Source organism: Panthera leo, chromosome A2, assembly GCF_018350215.1.
Source record: "Panthera leo isolate Ple1 chromosome A2, P.leo_Ple1_pat1.1, whole genome shotgun sequence".
In the NCBI taxonomy this organism is placed as follows: Eukaryota; Metazoa; Chordata; class Mammalia; order Carnivora; family Felidae; genus Panthera; species Panthera leo.
In genome coordinates this window covers 90,317,893-90,338,883 of record NC_056680.1, presented here as the reverse complement: position 1 = coordinate 90,338,883, position 20,991 = coordinate 90,317,893, and the positions used below count along the sequence as shown (strand labels likewise).

Here is a 20,991-nt window from a genome sequence, read left to right as displayed (position 1 = left end):
TTTCCAGGCCAGGCACCTCACCAGAGAATAAAGAATGACAAAGAGGGTACTTCTTCATGAAGGTTGATCATCACTGCTGACACTTTGTCCTCAAACATTGTACCTTATTTCCTTAGCATTCCTTCAGGAAATTCCTTTGGACCACGGCTTTAGTGCTTCCTAACTAGCGTCTGTGAGAAAAAGGTCTCCTCAGGCTATCAGAGGCCCAGTCTTGGGCCTCAACAGGACCGTGCTGACCCACAGGCATCTGGTTATGGTCTGGCCCATGTAACATTGGCCCCTGTCAGGGAACACTTGCTGTCACCAATCACTTCACTTAGTGCTGTTCTTTCTTGTTTTTTCCACCTAAGGTAGACTTTTCAAATGCGGGGAAGATGGAAAAATCTAGGACAAAATGTATTTTGAAAAAATGTATTACTCTTTAGTAGTATCATCGTTTCCTGAGGTGTTCAAAAAGTCCCACAAAGGAGACTTAGGTTGTTTATAGGAAGGAGGTGATTGAGAAGCTCAATTATAGGGAATTCACTGCACATCACAGACAGATTAGCACCTTTGAGGGGCACATCAGATTTAAGACTCTTTTGGAGTTCTGTCACAGGGGCAAGACGGAAATGGATATGTGTACATGTGGCAGGTTTACTGTGCAAAGGTTAGGGGTGAGATAAATGCTGTGTTCAGTGGTGGTTCATGAGACAGGCAGAAGCAGGTGAGAAAAGTGGTGCTGGCAGCACATCTAGTCTATGTAATTTTGAATATCAACTCCCAAAGATCATCATTCTCAGGTTACCATTTAGTATTTATTATATACCGAGCATCATGCGAAGAGTTCTGCGTGCATTTTCCCATTTGATACCCTCAATAACCCTTTGAATTATTCTGGTTAGTTGGTAAAAATCCAGAGTTCAGAGAAGTTAGGTAAGTTGCCCAAATCACACAGCAATAGTCTAACTGATCTCCCTGCTTCCACTCCTTCCTTTCTTATCCACCCACTTTCTACATTCCTCTCACACAAGCCACACTGATGTCTTACAAACATAAATGAGATCATGCTAACCCCAACTTAAAACCCTCCAATCGCTTCTGATCACAGTTAGAATAAGAGCAACCTTTTACCTTGGTTTATAAAACTCTGCATGACCCAGCTCCCTTGACAGCTTCTGTGAATTCATCTTGTACTGCTCTCTCCCATGCTCACCCTCCTCTGGCCTCGGGGCCTTCTTTCATTTCCTAGAACATTCCAAGCTGGCTCCCTGTGATCTTCCAATGTCTGGTTCCTTTATGTTACTCAAGTCTCACCATTATTACCTCTTCAGAGGGGCCTTTCCTGCACTGGAATTAATTCACGACACTTCTCAGTACCTGATGTTTTTTTTATGTTTGTTTTTTTACTATTTCTTTGTTTATTGATTAATGTTCTGTCTTTCCTCCTAAGACATAAGCTCCATGGGGACCAAGACCATGTCTGTTGGTTTGCCCTTAAAGGGACAGAGCAGGCCTAGTGTTCAAGAGCAAGGCCGTGTGGTGTCAGCCTGTGCATAACCTCTGTCTGTGTTGTGTGCTCCTTAGATTTCTGTCACATTATTACTGACTAGCGAACATCTTAGTAACATAGATGCTTTTTCCTTTTCAGAAATAAAATCCATAACCAAACTTCAGTTTATTTGAGGAAAGAAGAGAAGTGTGAGGAGGAGTTTTTTTTCCTCTCTCTAGAAATATGTGTATTATGCTTTCTCCAAAATTATTTAGTGCACACTGGCTTCTGAGGGAAACTCAATGCTATTTACTCTTCTCACATTAGAAGTTCTCTCACCGCTGGGCGCCTGGGTGGCTCAGTCAGTTGAGCATCCCCACTCTTGATTTTGGCTCAGGTCATGATCTCACAGTTGTCCACCCCCTTCATTTTACTGATGAGGAGAATGAGACAGAGATATTTCAAGGTCCCATGGCTGAAATCTCATTTTATATACTGGAATCTTTCATGTTTTCCACAGACCTTTATGCAGACTCCAAAAGGATGTATTTATCCTAATCACATAGACTAATTGGAAGTTACATGCAATTAAAAAATAACCGAATGATAGAAAGTTTGTGGAAAACAAATTGATAATGTGTGCCATGTTCCTTAAAAATTAGTTCCCTTTGGCCTCGTAATTTCACTCTAAGAACCTCTCCCAAGAAAGTAACTTAATATGGAAAAATGTTTATGTGTAAGGATGTTTATCACAGAATTTTTTAATAGAGAATGGAAAACCTTGTTCAACAATAAAGGAATGTTTAACTGGCTGGGATATTAAGTGGCCCATTAAACATCCCATTATTAATGTATATGTCATGATCTTGGAAAATGCTCTTGATATTTTTTAACGTAAAAAGTGATGTAAAGCCAAATAGAAAATTTGGTCCCAATTTTGTTAAGTTTGTATATGCTTAGGAAAAAAAACAGGTAAGCTAATATATAAAATACACCTATATGTAACTTTTTTTAAAAAACCTTTATTTTTTCAGTATTTTCCAAATATTCTTCAATTTTCATGAATGGTTATTATAAAGAGAAAATATAAACATCACATTCAAAATTTATGTAAAATAACAATAAACCTAAAACGTGACCGTCATAGAAGAAAGAGCACTACACTAGACATAAAATACTGAGTTCTCAGGTTAACCTTGCCTCTGTAATTTTGGCTTTAGATAAGTGTCTCATCTGTTTAAGCCTTAGCTTCTCTTTCTATAAAAACACTGAATTAGCCAATCTTCCTGCCAGGTCTAAAATTTGATTTTATAAATTACTATCCTTTCTCATAGTGAAGAAGATCATAGGTGATAATAAATAAGTAATATGTAACAATAAAATTAATTTTATTAATCTCTTTTATGGAATTCACACTAATTGCAACTTTTTTTTTTTTTTTTTGCCTCTGTGACTGGGGGCTCTCTGTGACAGATTGCTACTGAAGCAATCGAAAACTTCCGAACTGTTGTCTCTTTGACTCGAGAGCAGAAGTTTGAATATATGTATGCACAGAGTTTGCAGATACCATACAGGTAATAACCATTGAAGAGTGGGAGGGGAGTGTGGGGAGGTTTTTCAATCATCAGATTTGTTTTCAGAAGGATTACTTTGGCCAGAATGTAGGGAACAAGTGGAGAAGCTACTAGAAGGGAACCAAATGGGAACCAAAGGGAACCACTTATAGGTATCCAGGACAGAAATCACAAGACCCTGACCTGTCTGAGGTAGAACCTGTAAGAGTAGGTAAGTGATGGGAAGCAGAGGGAGAGAGGATAGAGAATGACTCTGATGCCAGGTTGGGGTAATGGCCCTGTTATTTGCTCTCATTGGGAATGAGTTCTCTATGGAACATGAAATTTGAGCTATCTGTGGGACCTGAGGGGTGGTGCTTCTTGAGTATGCCTTTCCTTCCTCTTTTGACACTTCTCTAGTGGAGAATTTCTGTATTAAAGGAAGCTAATGAACTCCTCCAGCGAGGGTTCAAAAATGTAAGCCCAGCCTCTCTGAGTCTCAGTTTCTTGTATGGTAAATGGAGAGAGCTGGACCTTATCGATGAGTTTTCAAAGGTTAAAAAAAATAGTAGAGGTTTTTTCCTGAAAATGTTTTCATTTGAAATCCCAATATATGAAACAGATAGAAATGGAGTTGACCTGGTTGAAGCAGGGCTTGGAGGCCCAGAGGCTGCCCACTCACCAGCCTGCCCTTACCTCCACATCACCCAATTCACATGGCTCAGAAAATCCACCAATGTTAATGCCTTTGTGAAGTCTCCTCTAACTCCTCCAGAGAGTTGTGCTTCTTCCTTTCTTCCCCTAACATGTTATTCATAAGGTTCCTTCACTGCATAATTATATAGTCAACTTGACTCCTGGACCCCAAGGGCAAGAACATGACTGATTCTTCTGTATCACCCAGCATGGTTCCTGAAGCTTGTAGGTTTTGGATAAATTTGTGTTGAATGAATATTTACCATAGAGTGCATATATCTTATGTGTCCAAAAGTGGGGGGAAAGGGAAAGAACTTCCATTTATTAACCCCTCTTCATGTTTTCCTTGGCTTATTTTAACTTTACTTCAGTACTTTGAGGTGCAGTTAATACTCCATCAGGAAGTTTCCTGAATGTTCACAAGTGGGAAAATGAGGACCAAACTTAACTTTTTTGGAAATTGAACCCATTTTTGTCTGCCGTACTCCACCGCTGATCTATCAAAGGTTATGTTTTAAGGACTGAGAAATGAAAGTCAAGTGAGTTTCTTAACGTCTCCTTTTCAGAAACTCTTTGAGGAAAGCACACATCTTTGGAATCTCATTTTCCATCACCCAGGCAATGATGTACTTTTCCTATGCTGGTTGTTTCCGGTTTGGTGCCTACTTGGTGGCACATGAGTTCATGGACTTTCAAGATGTTCTCTTGTAAGTATCAGGTTAATATTTACAGTTGAACTCTAGAAATAAAACTGAGGTGAACATGCTTCATGTCTGAGTAGAAAACCTTACTGTGAAGCTTTGTGAAGAGATTTTGGTGATTCAGAAGGTGGCATTTGCCTCTTGAGTCTCTGTGTATGATCCCTGAGGGACCCCATTTTCATTTAGGGAATCAGTGACTTCCCCCCTCCCCAGTGCTGACTCATACCTTTGACCTTCTGAATCTGTAGCTCAATGGGGTCGTGATTCACTGAAGGGGTTCTAGGAGGTTTTGGCATTTGAGAAGAAGCCAAACTCGGAGCCAAGTGTCTAGCTCCTTTTAAAGAACTCTCTGAACAAAGGCAACTAAAGAGCAGGTGTAGAACACTGAGTTCTGCAAGCCCTGGGGGAGTCTAGGATACATTTGCTTTCCTTGATAAAAGAAGAGCAGTTAGAAGGTAAGAGCTAAAGAAATTCAGAAATGACAAAGGAAAGGCTACATTGGGATTTCTGCCCCATTGCTGTGAATGCAGAAAATTCTATCTCAGGAGAAGACAGACCCGAACTTAATTGTACCCCCAAGTACTCAAATATGCAGTTAGGTAATGAAAAAGTAGATATAATCTTTCTGAGTGTCTAGATTTGGTGGTGGGCGAGATTCTGCCCTTTGATAGCATATCATAAATAGTGGTAATACAGTTTTTCATTTATTTTTTTTTTCCTTTTTTTTTTTTTTATTTTTTAATATATGAAATTTACTGTCAAATTGGTTTCCATACAACACCCAGTGCTCATCCCAAAAGGTGCCCTCCTCAATACCCATCACCCACCCTGCCCTCCCTCCCACCCCCCATCAACCCTCAGTTTGTTCTCAGTTTTTAACAGTCTCTAATGCTTTGGCTCTCTCCCACTCTAACCTCTTTTTTTTTTTTTTTTTTCCTTCCCCTCCCCCATGGGTTTCTGTTATGTTTCTCAGGATCCACATAAGAGTGAAACCATATGGTATCTGTCTTTCTCTGTATGGCTTATTTCACTTAGCATCACACTCTCCAGTTCCATCCATGTTGCTACAAAAGGCCATATTTCATTTTTTCTCATTGCCACGTAGTATTCCATTGTGTATATAAACAGTTTTTCATTTAAACCAGAATCACCTAAGCTTGTCTGATATAAGGCGTTAGTGTAATATTTCCATTCTGTTGAAACATTGGCATGTGTGTGCATTATAGTTTGCTCAGGACGACCCCAACAGAAGATTTAAAATTTCCACTTAATATGTCTGTCTGACAAATGATATACAGAAGCTATTTATGACTTGGACCAAAAGACCAAAACCAAGCATCATTGGCATAGGGTCTTCAATTAGATAACTATTTGATACATTGCTTTACTTCAAGGTAAGGCATTGAATTGGTGAAAGTTGCTGACAGTTGGGAAACTGTCCCTGTTAGATTGGGAAAATCAATCTTCCAAGTAAAGGAAAAGGGAGACTTGTCTGAAGGGCAGTCCATTTTTTAAAAGATCTCCCAGGGGTAAATGATGACAAACCTGAGATTACTCAGCCATTTGTATGATTTATTTAGAGTTCAGAGGAGAGGATATGAAAGGCTCACAGTATTCTTCCAGGAGGGTTCCCAAGTATTCTGTTAGTTCCAGGCCCACTGTTTAAGAAGATATGTTGAAATAGCCGAATTGTGGAAACAGCCCAAGTGTCCTTTGACTGATGATTGGATAAAGAAGAAGTAGTATATGTACACGACAGAATATTACTCAGCCATCAAAAAGAATGAAATCTTTCCATTTGCAATGATGTGGATGGAGCTAGAGAGTATTATGCTAAGCGACAGAAGTCAGTTAGAGAAAGACAAATGCCATATGATTTCATTCATGTGGAATTTAAGAAACAAAACAGATGAACACAGGGGGAGAAATAAATAGAGAAAAACCAAGAAGCAGACTCTTAACTGTAGAGAACACACTGATGGTGACCAGAGGGGACGTGGGCGGGGCGATGGATGAAATAGGTGATGGGTATTAAGGAGGGCACTTGTGGTGAGCACTGGGTGTTATATGTAAGTGATGAATCACTGAATTCTACACCTAAACTAATAGTATAGTGTATGTTAACTACCTGGAATTTAAATAGAAACTTGGAAAGAAAAAAATAAAGGTAAAAAAAAAACAAAAAACATGTTGAGAAATGTGTCCAGAGGAGGGCAGCTGGAGTGTTGAGAAAGACAGGAGTCATCAAAGAAACACAGGGCCTTTTAAAAAATGTTCCAGTGAGGGCTATATTATGCAAAAGGATGTACATTTTTCTTCCATGTGAAGAAGAACTTCTGAACAACAAACTTAATCAAACTTGCTACTTCCTAAAACAAACAATGGAGGCCAACTTAGGAGAAGTGCCCAGGAAACAAACATTGAGCACTGGACTCGATATCCTGTGGAGTCTTTCCCAGCTTTAAGCTGCTATGATTTTGATGTCATAGGTTAAGAATATGAGTGCATCCTGAGTGCAGCATGCTACCTGTCTCTATAAGGAACTCACTCTTTGCTGTACAGCTCACACGTTTTCTAAGCATCTGGTGTAATTTCAGCACCAATGCCTGGATCTGTTATTTTTTTAATAGTTGACATACGATGTCACATTAGTTTCAGGTGTGCAACATACTGATTCTACTTCTGTATACTTTATGCTGTGCTCTGCAAGTTCAGCTGCCATCTGTTACCATCCAAGGCTATTATAATATCATTGGCTGGATTCCTTCTGCTGCACCTTTTATTATTGTGACATTCATTCCATAACTAGAAGCCTGTGTCTCCTGCTCCCCTTCACCCATTTTGCTCACCCATTCCCCTCTGGCTACCATCAGTTTGTTCTCTCATTTATAGGTCTGATTCTGCTTTTGTTTGCTTGTTTGTTCATCTGTATTTTTAAATTCCACATGAGTGAAATCATACAGTATTTGTCTTTTTCAATCTGACTTCTTCCACTTAGCATAATGCCTACAAGGTCCATCCACGATGTCACAAATGCCTGTATCCGCTATTGATTGCCACAATCATGCTACATAACAACCAACCACTAACCCTCAGTGCCACACAATAATAAACGTTCATGTTTGCCCACAAGTCTGTGGGTCAGCTGGGCAGTTTTGCTGGTCTAGGATGGACATAGCAGATCGCAAGTAGGCTCGCTTGTGTGTGTAGGGCATGACAAGCTGGTTGGCTGGGGTCCCCACAGCTTTCTTCCATCTGTGCCTTGTCCTCCAGATGCTAGCTGGGCTTGTGGTGGTGGCAGAGAGAGAGAGAGAAAAGCACACAAAGCCCCCTGAGTCATAAGCTTAGAACTGGCAGAAGTCACTTCCACCACATCCTGTTGGCCAAAGCAAGTCACAGGCCAACTCAGATTCAAAGGGTAGGAATACAGATTCCACTTCTTAAATGGAGGAGCTGCAAAGTCCCATTACAAGAAGGTGAGGATACAGAGACAGTTGAAAAAGGGGGCCCTTTTACAATCTGTTAAACTGATGCGAACTTATAAGGGGAAGTGTTGACTTATTTTGTTTTATGTTTTTAATTTGTGTTTTACATTGTTTGAGGCAGTGTTCTCTATTGTAGAACTGTCAGTTGTCTAGCATTATAGCCATAACTCCGCTCATGCTTTGTCTTTGTTTTTGCAGGGTATTCTCAGCTATTGTCTTCGGTGCCATGGCAGTGGGGCAGGTCAGTTCATTTGCTCCTGACTATGCCAAAGCCAAAGTATCAGCTGCCCACGTCATCATGATCATTGAAAAAATCCCTCTGATTGACAGCTATAGCACAGAAGGCTTAATGCCCGTGAGTTTGAAGTTTTGATGATATGTTTTCATTCCTAACTAATGAGTGAAAGTACTCTAAGAGGAAATTTAATAAAATCTGTGGGGGTTTTTTATTCGCAGGTAATAAAATGAAACTTTCTAGATCATGAGGTCATTTTAATAAATGCTAATAATGTATGTTAACATTCAGTACTTTTGTAAAACAAGGCTGTAGGGAGATGGAAATACCACCCAATTTATGAGCAGATTCTGTTAATCGGATTTTATTATATGTAGGTTAGGTACTCTATTCTTGGAGAACAGATTTGAGTTATCACATTTGTATTGTATTAACAATACATGCTGTACAAACACTGACTCTCTTAGATTTTACTTATTACATTCTGGCAGTTACAAATGCAGCCTAATTGTAATACAAGTTTGCCATCTTCTGACACCTGGTGATAGAGGGGGGTTGCTATACAATGCGTTTTCAGGATTGCAATAATCATCTCTATTGTTACTGTTCTGATTTTAGAACACGTTGGAAGGAAATGTGACATTTAATGAAGTCATGTTCAACTATCCCACTCGACCAGATATCCCAGTGCTTCAAGGGCTGAGCCTGGAGGTGAAAAAGGGCCAGACGCTGGCCCTGGTGGGCAGCAGTGGCTGCGGGAAGAGCACGGTGGTCCAGCTCCTTGAGCGGTTCTACGACCCAATGGCCGGAACAGTGGTGAGCACACCTTTTTATTCATCTCATTTTAAGTGTTTAATCATCGAATGCCTGGATATGTTTAATTCCTGACTATGAGCTCCAGTTTTTCCAGTCTTTAAACAACAGCCTCACTTAAAGTCTGACATCCTAGATACCATCTCCAAGCTGTGTCTGCTGCCCCAGCCTCTGTCTCAAATTGCCCCTCTACCCTCCTTTGTGAGCAGCCTTTTTATCATCCATCTCCCTTCCTTCCTTCGGTTACATTTCTGTTTTCATGAGAGGATCCAGCAAAAATTTAAGTAGCCAGAAAGATACAGGAGTGGGAGGGATGCTAAGAGAGACAAGTAAGGTGGGTGCCAGGGATAGGGAATGTTTTGAGAAGTTGAAGGTAGTCAACAATGACAGATGCTGTGGACAGGTAGAGTAAGATGAAGACTGAAATGACAGGATGTGATTTGGCAATTTAATGGGCTACTTACGAGATTTTAAAGTATTCTTAGTGAGGTATTGGTGGGGAAACAGTTTAGCATGGCTGAGGGATGGCTGGAAAGGGAAGTGGAGACTGAATGCAGATGGTCTAGAAGATTAAAGGTGAAAGAAAGGCAGTAAGAGCAGTAGCGTGAGGGGGGAAGCAGAGGCCAGGGAAGAGGTGTAGCAGGGGGAAATCTTAAGCATTTTTATGGCTGAGGATGAGATACAATCATTGAGAGAGGGTATTGAAATAGCTTCTAAAAAGTGGAATCAATGAATTTGGGAAGCAGATAAAGAATATAGAAGGATTCCTTTTTCTTCCCTGAACTAAAAGAACAAATGAAGGGTCAGATTTGTTCATTCAGCATTCAGTAAACATTTACTCAGTGCCTGTCAGGGACTATCTTGGGTACTGGGGAGGAGATAGAAGTCGTGAAGGGAGCAGTGTGACTACAGTGCAGAACAGGAAAAGAATCAGATTAGGAAGGAATAGAATTTATAGCAAGAAGTTTTAGTTACTAGTCATACTCACAGGTGATAATAAAAATATTTAACAACTGGAAAGGCATGGGCACTGACGAAACAGAATGGACACCTGTTCCATACAGTCAAACTGATGCCCCAGCTCCATATGGGCCACACTTGGATTAATGAGTGAGGTAGAAATGAAACTTTTAACCTATAGTCATAAATATTTTTATTTATGACTTACTCATAAATATTTTTATTGTATTCTACTCAGTCTGTTTTTTAACAGCGACATAAGCTTTATCCTCTATTTTTACTTTCTTGTTGTATATTTTCTGTGAATTCTGACTTTATGCTTCAGTTTTGTGGTTGAAATTTGAACAAAGGGCTCTAAAGGAAGAGAGAAATGAAGCAATTAGGAGGAAATGTTAGCTCTCAGGAAAGATTATGGTCTTTAACAGATGTTGAGTAAGCAGTATATTAAATGTTGAGCTCTAATAAATTACAGGTGATAATGTCTGTACTCAAAGAATTTCACTGAAGAGATGAGGCATATACTTCCATGAGTTATATAAAAGAAGATAGACCTAGAGCATATTTTTTTAAACATTGCCATCAATTTTTTAATATAATTTATTGTTGAATTGGTTTCCATATAACACCCAGTGCTCATCCCAACAAGTGCCCTCCTCCCTGCCCATCACCCACTTTCTCCTCTCCCCCACCCTCCATCAATCCTCAGTTTGTTCTCTGTATTTAAGAGTCTCTTGTGGTTTGCCTCCCTCCCTCCCTCTCTGTTGGTAACTCCTTTTTTTTCCCTTCCTCTCCCCCATGGGTTTCTGTTAAGTTTCTCAGGATCCACCTAAGAGTGAACACATATGGTATCTGTCTTTCTCTGCCTGACTTATTTCACTTAGCATAATACCCTCCATTTCCATTCACGTTGCTGCAAATGGCCAGATTTCATTCTTTCTCATTGCCAAGTAGTATTCCATTGTATATATAAACCACATCTTCTTTATCCATTCATCAATTGATGGACATTTGGGCTCTTTCCATACTTTGGCTATTGTTGAAAGTCCTGCTATAAACATTGGGGTACAAGTGCCCCTATGCATCAGCACTCCTGTATCCCTTGGGTAAATTCCTAGCAGTGCTATTGCTGGGTCATAGGGTAGATCTATTTTTAATTTTTTGAGGTACTTCCACACTGTTTTCCAGAGCAGCTGCACCAGTTTGCATTCCCACCAACAGTGCAAGAGGGTTCCCATTTCTCCACATCCTCGCCAGCATCTATAGTCTCCCAATTTGTTCATTGTAGCTACTCTGACCGGCATGAGGTAGTACCTCAATGTGGCTTTGATTTGTATTTCCCTGATGGTGAGTGATGTTGAGCATCGTTTCATGTGTCTGTTGGCCATCTGCGTGTCATCTTTGGAAGTGTCTGTTCATGTTTTCTGCCCATTTCTTCACTGGTGTGGAGTTTGGTGAGTTCTTTATAGATTTTGGATACTAGCCCCTTATCTGATATGTCATTTGCAAATATCTTCTTCCATACCATCGGTTGCCTTTTAGGTTTGTTGATTGTTTTCTTTGCAGTGTAGAAGCTTTTTGTCTTGATGAGGTCCCAGTAGTTCATTTTTGCTTTTAATTCCCTTGCCTTAGGAGATCTGTCGAGTAAGAAATTGCTGCGGCTGAGGTGAAAGAGGTTGTTGCCTGCTTTCTCCTCTAGGGCTTTAATGGTTTCCTGTCTCACATTCAGGTCTTTCATCCATTTTGAGTATATTTTTGTGTATGGTGTAAGAAAGTGATCTAGTTTCATTCTTCTGCATGTCGCCATCCAGTTCTCCCAGCACCATTTGTTAAAGAGACTGTCTTTTTTCCATTAGATACTCTTTCCTGCTTTGTCAAAGATCAGTTGGTCATACATTTGTGGGTCCAATTCTGGGTTCTGTATTCTATTCCATTGGTCTATTTGTCTGTTTTTGTGCCAATACCATGCTGTCTTGATGATTACAGCTTTGTAGTAGAGGCTGAAGTCTGGGATTGTGATGCCTCCTGCTTTGGCCTTCTTCAAAATTACTTTGGCTATTCGGGGTCTTTTATGGCTCCATACAAATTTTTGGATTGCTTGTTCTAGCTTTGAGAAGAATGCTGGTGCAGTTTTGATTGGGATTACGTTGAATGTGTAGATTGCCTTGGGTAGTATTGACATTTTAACAATATTTATTCTTCCAATCCATGAGCATGGAATGTTTTTCCATTTCTTTGTGTCTTCTTTAGCTTCCTTCATAAGCTCTTTCTATAGTTTTCAGCATACATCTTTTACATCTTTGGTTAGGTTTATTCCTAGGTGTTTTATGGTTCCTGGTGAGATTGTAATTGGGATCAGTTTCTTTATTTCTCTTTCTGTTGCTTCATTATTGGTGTATAAAAATGCAACTGATTTCTGTACATTGATTTTGTACCCTGCAACTTTGCTGAGTTCATGTATCTATTCTAGCAGGCTTTTGGTGGAGTCTGTTAGGTTTGCCATGTAGAGTATCATGTTGTCTGCGAAGAGTGAAACTTTGACTTCATCTTTGCCAATTTGGATGCCTTTTATTTCATTTTGTTGTCTGATTGCAGATGCTAGGACTTCCAACACTGTGTTAAACAACAGTGGTAAGAGTGGACATCCTGTCGTGTTCCTGATCTCAGGGGGAAAGCTCTCAGTTTTTCCCCATTGAGGATGATATTAGAGTTGGGTCTTTCATATATGGCTTTTCTGATCTCAAGGTATGATCCTTCTATCCCTACTTTCTTAAGAGTTTTTGTCAAGAGAGGATGCTGTATTTTGTCACGTTCTTTTTCTGCATCTATTGACAAGATCCTAAGGTTCTTACCGTTTCTTTTATTAATGTGATGTATCACATTGATTGATTTGCAAATATTGAACCAGCCTTGCAGTCCAGGAATGAATCCCACTTGATCATGGTGAATAATTCTTTTTATATGCTGTTGAACTCGATTTGCTAGTATCTTCTTGAGAATTTTTGCATCCATATTCACCAGGGATATTGGCCTGTAGTTTTCTTTTTTTGCTGGGTCTCTGTCTGGTTTGGGAATCAAAGTAATGCTGGCTTCATAGAATGAGTCCAGAAGTTTTCCTTCCATCTCTATTTTCTGGAAGAACTTGATAAGGATAGGTATTAACTCTGCTTTAAATGTCTGGTAGAATGCCCCAGGGAAGCCATCTGGTCCACGACTCTTATTTGTTGGGAGATTTTTGATAACCAGTTCAATTTCTTTGCTGGTTATGGGTCTGTTCCAGTTTTCTATCTCTTCCTGTTTGAGTGTTGCTAGTGTGTGGGTGTTTAGGAATTTGTCCCTTTCTTCCAGATTGTCCAGTTTGTTGGCATATAGTTTTTCATAGTATTCCCTGATAATTGCTTATAGTTCTGAGGGTTGGTTGTAATAAGTCCATTTTCATTCATGATTTTATCTATTTGGGTCCTCTCTCTTTTCTTTTTGAGAAGCCTGGCTAGAGTTTTATGAATTTTGTTTATTTCTTCAAAAAACTGACTCTTGGTTTCATTGATCTGTTCTACGGTTTGGTTTTTTTTGTTGTTGTTTGTTTTGTTTTTGTTTATTCTATATTGTTTATTTCTGCTCTGATCTTTCTTATTTCTCATCTTCTGCTGAGCTTGGGGTGTCTTTGCTGTTCTGCTTCTAGTTCCTTTAGGTGTGCTATTAGATTCTGTATTTGGGATTTTTCTTATTTCTTGAGATAGGACTGGATTGCAATGTATTTTCCTCTTAGGACTGCCTTTGGCACATCCCAAAGGTTTTGGATTGTTGTGTTTTCTTTTTTCATTTGTTTCCATATATTTTTAAATTTCTTCTCTAATTGCCTGACTGACCAATTCATTCTTTAGTAGGATGTTCTTTACCCTTCATGATTTTGGAGGTTTTCCAGACTTTTTCCTGTGGTTTATCTCAAGTTTCATAGCATTGTGATCTGAAAGTGTGCATGGTATGGTCTCAATTCTTTTATATTTATTGAGGGCTATTTATGACCCGGTATGTGATCTGTCTTGGAGAATGTTCCATGTGCACTCGAGAAGAAAGTATATTCTGCTGCTTTAGGATGTAGAGTTCTAAATATATCTGTCAAGTCCATCTGGTCCAGTGTATCATTCGGGGCCCTTGTTTCTTTACTGATTTTCTGTCTAGATGATCTGTCCATTGATGTAAGTGCAATATTAAAGTCCCTTGCAATTACCACTTTGTTACCAATAAGATTGGCCATGTTTGTGATTGTTTTCTATATTTGGGTGCTTCTGAATCCGGAGCATAGACATTTATAATTGTTAGGCCTCCCTGATGGATAGATGTTGTAATTATCATATAATGCCCTTCTTCATCTCTTGTTACAGCCTTTGAAGTCTAGTTTGTCTGCTATAAGTATGGCTACTCCAGCTTTCTTTTGACTTGCAGTAGCATGATAGTTCTCCATCCCCACACTTTCAGTCCTCAGGTCTAAAATGGGTTTCTTGTAGACAGCAAATAGATAGGCCTTGTCTTTTTAACCATTCTGATATCCCTGTGTCTTTTGATTGGAGCATTTAGTCCCTTTACATTCACTGTTTTTATTGAAAGATAAGGGTTTAGAGTCATTGGGTTATCTGTAGGTTTCATAGTTGTAGTGATGATGTTTCTGGTACTTTGTGGTCCTTGCAACATTCCACTCACAGGGTCCCCCTTAGGACCTCTTGTAGGGCTGGTTTAGTGGTGATGAATTCCTTCACTTTTCGTTTGTTTGGGAAAACCTTCTCTCTCCTTCTATTCTGAATGACAGGCTTGCTGGATAAAGGATTCTTGGCTGCATATTTTTCCTGTTCATCACATTGAAGATTTCCTGCCATTCCTTTCTGGCCTGCCAAGTTTCATTAGATAGGTCTGTCACTAGTCTTATGCGTCTACCTTTGTATGTTAAGACCAATTATCTCTAGCTGTTTTCAGAATTCTCTCTTTATCCTTTTATTTTGCCAGTTTCACCATATGTCAGGCAGAAGATTGATTCAAGTTAGTCTGAAGGGAGTTCTCTGTGCCTCTTGGATTTCACTGTTTGTTCCCTTCCCCAGATTGGGGAAGTTCTCAGCTATGATTTGTTCAAGTATGCCTTCAGCCCCTTTCTCTCTCTCTCTTTTTCTTCTGGAATTCCTATGATACTGATATTGTTCCACTTGATTGAATCACTTAGTTCTTTAATTCTCTCCTCGTGATCCTGGATTATTTTATCTCTCTTTTTCTGAGCTTCCTCTTTTCCATAATTTTATCTTCTAATTCACCTATTCTCCCCTCTCCCTCTTCAATCCATGCTGTGGCCATCTCCATTTTATTTTGCACCTAATTTATAGCATTTTTAATTCATCATGACTATTTTTTAGTTCCTTGATCTCTGCAGCAATAAATTCTCTGCTGTCTTCTATGCTTTTTTGAAGCCCAGTGATTAGTCTTATGACTATTATTCTAAATTCTTGTTCAGTTACATTGTTTATATCTGTTTTGATCAATTCTTTAGCTGTCCCTTCTTCCTGGAATTTCTTTTGAGGAGAATTCGTCTGTTTCATCATTTTGGCTAGTTTTCTGTCCCTTATGAGTTTTAAAAGCTTGTTATGTGCTCTGCACCTGTGAGCACTGCTATATTAAAGGGGGTCATACACTGTCCAGGGCCTGGCCCTTCAGGAGGTGTTTTTTGGGGAGTGTTACTTGTTCTCTGTTGTGACTTTGGTAATTTTATTTCCCTACTTGTAATGATCTTTTGGACCCTCCACCAGGTGTGCTTTGATTTGTTCCTTGAAGTAGCCCTAGAAAGGAAAACAAACAGACAAACAGGAAACAAAAACACACAAACACGAGACAAATAAAACAAACAAACAATGCAAAAGCGAAAAACCAGAAACACCAGCTATAAGTAAAGAACAGGGTAGAGCTGATGGAAGAGCATATACAAAGAGAGAAATGACTGGGGTTGGTGGGGGGGGGGGGGGAGGGAGAAAACAATAAACATTGACCAGGCAGAGAGACTAAACAGCTTAATCCAGAGAGAGAGAAAGGAAAATAAAGAAGGAGGAGGGAAAAAGAAAGGAAGATAAAGTTACCCAGACAGAGAAACTATACGGCTTGATTATTCCAGAGAGAGAACAGAAAGTAAAGAAGGAGGTGTAGAACATGTATCAGGGGAATGGATTAAGTATGTCTGCTTAAACAAACCAACAACTGGAATATCCAGCCTAGAGGAGGGAAGAAATAAGAAGGAGAAAAGGAAGGAAGAATATACTGAGTCACAAGAATTGTCCTAGAATTAATCCAGGCAATTCAGCAGTGCTGGTCTGGAGGAGGGGGCCATCTGGTTCCTCAGCGTCTATCCCGCTCCAGTAGACACACAGTTACCTGGGATGGAGGGACATGGTTTGGTGTAGGCAGGTCCGCCTCCACTGTGGGCCCTGAGGACTGATCCCTGAGGCCCTGCCTTGGTGGTGGTGGGGAGAAAAATGGCAACCCCCCCCCCCAGTCTCTTCTTCACTCACCTAGTGTCCCAAATCACTCTGTTGGAGTCGTCCTCACTGTGCTGCTGGTGCAGATGGGGCAGTCTGTCTCGCTCCATCGACTCCCATGCCCTGGCACTTGGCTGGGATTTAAACTTGTGCTCTGTGCGCCTTGGCACTGGGGAAGCGCTTCTCTATGCTGATATGTGGTCCCAGCTGGTTTTGTCCCGTGCAGCAGCACTTCAGGGAGGTGACCACTTTCTCCTATTGTGGACTGTGCCCCTAATCTACCACTGAACCCGGGGGTGGCTCCCCTTTTCCCCAAGTGCACGAATAGGGCAGCCAGCCCCAATCTGGAGAAAGCCCTGCAGTTAGAGATGGGATTCCTCTCCGTCCCTGTCAAAGGTTTTTCTCTCGTTCACATACAGTCCTATGCTTCCCGAGACACTCTTTCTTTTCCCTTTGTCTCTCTGCAGAAGGGGATCCTTCTCCTCCATGCCTACACGGCCCGTTTTATGTCCTGCCGTTCACAGTCACCCACCTATGGACCGTCTGGTTGTCCTGATGTCTCCCTGTTAGACTCAGTCTCTTTTCTTCCAGACTTTTGGGGTTCAGAGTCCTTTGGCTTCAACCCTTCTTTGTTTGAGAGACGCAGGAAGTATGGATCTCCCTACTTCTCTACCATATTGGCCCCTCCACCTAGAGCTGTTTCTTAAGAGATAAACAGAGCCATTGAATGAGGCTGAGGGGGTGAGCAGTCAAGATGTCATTTGATGCAAGAGATAATGTGAGCTACATTGATAGGTGATTTCCTCTAACGTCCATATATCCATATAGCCTATTTGGGCCGTAGTAGCAGATTTAATGAAAGATCTGATCCTTAAACTTTCAAATTATAACCCATTTAGGAAGAACAAAAATGTCATGGCCTCTCTACTGTATTCATGGTCACATGGGTTAGTTTACTGTTGCTGCTAAAGAGAGCCTATACCTTACAGATTTTGCACAGTGCATCTCACTGGCATAACCTCCATTACTTCCAGAGCCAAAAGGGAGTCTCAGAAATAGTTTTTGGCCTTCTGGCCCTTCCTATCTAGAAAGGTAGTACAGAGGAATATGGAAATGAATGCTGAGGGCCTCGGACAATAACCATCTCAAGACAACACTGACAATGCAAGGAAAACCAAGTGTTCTTACCTATTTAAGGAACACTATTATCTGCTCCTGTACATTTGTGCTAGAGCTTTGAAGTACTGCCAAGTTTTGCATAGAAGCCAGACTTCATAGTGGAAGTGTCCTCAAGACACACGAGTCCATGTGCCGTTTTGTTAATGACCATTAATTAGTAACCCTTAATAACTCAGTAGGTTACGAGTAAGTAGCTCTTGTTGCCATGTAAAAATGTGTGTGGATCTGAGCATGATTGATTATAAGAACTTAAGGAAGGATGTGACCCTGAGGTCAGGAAATCCTCATGACCATCAGTGGGCCTTGAATTATACTTTGAGAAACAGTGACCTGAGCTGTGGTTCTCAAACCATCAGAATGGTTTACAGAACTACTAAAGAACACCCTGGCTCATTCCAGTAGGTCAGGATCTGGTCCATTAATTTTTACAATTTTCCCAGGTGATTCTGGTGCCAACCATCATTTGAGAGCCACTGAGCTCATAAATTTGAAAGATGTAGGTTAAATTTTGAAGACTCTTGCAAAATGAAGCCACCAAATTGTACAGAGGGGAGGTTTCAGGTTTTTGGGGGCATGAAGGTTCTACATTTTTAGGGACTCTCCATAAAAGAATGCAAAGTTATGAATGCAAAATTAGGTATAAAAGTGAATATTTACTTCTAATAAAACAAATCACAACAAAATATCGAAACCTTAAAGATTCAGGTCCCTTTTCTCTTTAGACAGGTTATCATAAATATTCACCTGGAAGATTCCTAACTGCAGCCTGGCCTTCCGCTGTTCCCCCACCCTGCCCCCTCCCAGAACACGGTTCAGCTCCCAGCAATTACCTGCAGATTAGGATCCTTGAAGCTGAACTTCATTAGCTTCACTGTAAAATTGCTTGTGGTCTGAGTCTTGCCCAACCTTTTCTTTTCCCTTCTCTAGTCCATGCCATGCACTGTTGTCAGAAGCCTGTTGTCCTAGTCTGGGTATTAGCGGGTAGGTGCCAGGGCTAACATGGGATATTCCTCTTAGAAGGAGGACAGAAGGAATCTTTCAATTATAAGACACTGTGTTACCAAAACCGAACCTGTAGTGTATACACATTCAATCCTAGCTCCTCTGGTTATTGTGTGATCTCATGCGTATCACTTGGCTTTTTTTTTGAATCTGTAAAATGGAGACTAAAACCACGCCTACCTCACAAGGGATGTTGTGAAGTTTAAACAAGAGAATGCATGAGACAAGCTTATCACAGGACCTATAATATAGCCAGTGCTCAATAATTTATCTGTAATCGTGATTTCAGAGTTAAACATATATAGCAGAATAACACATATTTGATTGTGCTGATGAAAGCAGTACATTGAACAGTCTGGAATAGAGATAGCTAGTCATTTTAATCTGGCTTGATCTCATTATTACCATTGTGTTTACTTTCCTCATTAAGTTTTTATTTAGGCCAGTGTCTTTTGAACAGTGTTCACTGATTCCCCAGAGTTCCTTGGTCTTCCCTTAGACCTTCACCCATGCCTCAGCCAAATAACCTCTGTACTGATCTCTTTTATCTTTAGATTTCTAAATGTTTTCTCTACAGAAACAGGTTTTAAGTAGTTTCTAATTCCAGTGTATCATGTGGGGATGAAGAGAGCCAAGAGTGTTACTGTATTCAGTGTGATAGGGAAACTCATTAAAACGTGATGGGATCATTCACATTTGTCTAATTATATTAGTTAGGCAATGTCCGTTTCCTTCCCAGGAGCATAAGCTTGGAAAAAAAATTAAACCACTCCTTGTTTCCTGAAATTTCCATTTCTCAAGTACAGTGTTCGATCTAACAAGACCTGCTGTTTTGCCACATCCTTGTATAGTCTTTATTGCCTCTCTCCACCTTCTACTTCCCACCTTCACTTAACACTGTAAGAAAGCCTGGAACACAGATGCTGGAATAGTCTCCATGGCAACTGGGCTTGTTACTAACAAGGTCATGGCTTTGTTTCTATCCCCACACATGCCAGCTTCACAACCAGAAGCCGTGTTCCTGCAGCAAAGATTGCACCCTACCCCTGGCCAGCTGTCTCCTAGGGGCACCAAGCCAGGCACATGGGACCCAAGAGCATATACAGCTCAGGATATAGTCACCATCACTCTGAGCAGAGCTTGAAGCTGAGTCACTGATGTCTTCTTCAGAGGGGATGAATAGCTCTCTCACCTGAATACCAGAGTTCTCTTGCAAAGTAGATCTCCAGGCTTCTGCAGAGCAACCCAGGGAGCCAGGTCACTTAGAGAAGAGATAGCTTCTCCTTCTTACTCCATTGGCTCAGCATTGTAGATGTCTGTCCACCCTTTCATCCCCCACCCCCTCCAGGCCTCTGTCCATCCACTGTATGGATAGATAGTGACACAGTGGCTATGACAGTGTTCAGTGACAGTGGCACAGAGTTACCAGTCTCTGACAATCTTTGAGCACTTACCCAGCACTGTGCTGAATAAGGTCCAGACATAATCTCATGTCCTTAGTTTTATGAGTATAGGAATTATTATCATAATACCTGTCTTACCCACAACAAAATGGTCAGAGAAATTAATTCATTTCCCCAAGATCAACAACTACTTACAGATACAGCAGCCACCTCCCACACACACTTCTATTCCATTTAACTGCTGCATCCCATTCTACCAAAACCTGATTCTTAGAAACCTGACCTCAAAACCTATTGAGTGCTCACAGTAGTTACTTACTTCCAGTTTAATCTCAGCTACATTTCTTGTGAAAAATTGATAGATAAGAATGAGGGTGCCAGTAAATTCAGTGGCATAAAACAACATAAACTTATTACCTTACAAATTCTGGAAGTCGGATGTCTAAAATGGATTTCACCAGGCTGAAATCAAAGTGTTACTGGGGCTGTGTTCCTTCTGGAGGCTTAAAGGGACTCTTTTCTTACTTTTTCTAGCTCCTGGCCCCTTCCTCGATATTAAAGCCAACAATGACAACTTGAGTGTTTGTCATATTGCATCACTCTGATACTGTCCTGCCTCCCTCTTGCTCAAAGACCCTCATGATTACTTTGGACCCATCTGGATAATCCCAGATCATCTTCTCATATTGAGATCACCTGATGAGCAACCTTACACCTTAATTCCCTTTTGCCATGTGATCTAACATTCAGTGGTTTCGTGGGTTAGAACGTGGGTATCTTGGAGGGCAGGCATTATCCCGCCTACCACATTCATGTATCGGAAACCAGGGTTAAAACAGAAGAAACATGGCAGTTCATCAGAACATACAGCCATGATCTCGTTTAGTTAATTTTGATGGTCCAAACTCAGCAACAAAAACGGTGTCCCACGGTAACTTGGCAATTTTAATGTATGAAATAACAATACTGATTTTGCTAAGTTAAAAA

General features: G+C 40.5%; 1 protein-coding gene across 2 annotated transcripts in view; it reads left to right on the top strand.

Moving 5' to 3' along the window:
- The window catches only part of ABCB1 (ATP binding cassette subfamily B member 1), a 217,708-nt gene that overhangs the window by 93,154 nt on the left and 103,563 nt on the right, over positions 1-20,991 (top strand). For both annotated transcript variants that reach the window (XM_042916931.1, XM_042916940.1), the window contains exons 22-25: positions 2,945-3,045; positions 4,287-4,427; positions 8,105-8,261; positions 8,760-8,957. In XM_042916931.1, the coding sequence (XP_042772865.1) occupies positions 2,945-3,045; positions 4,287-4,427; positions 8,105-8,261; positions 8,760-8,957 (597 nt within the window). The remainder of the gene's footprint in view (positions 1-2,944; positions 3,046-4,286; positions 4,428-8,104; positions 8,262-8,759; positions 8,958-20,991) is intronic.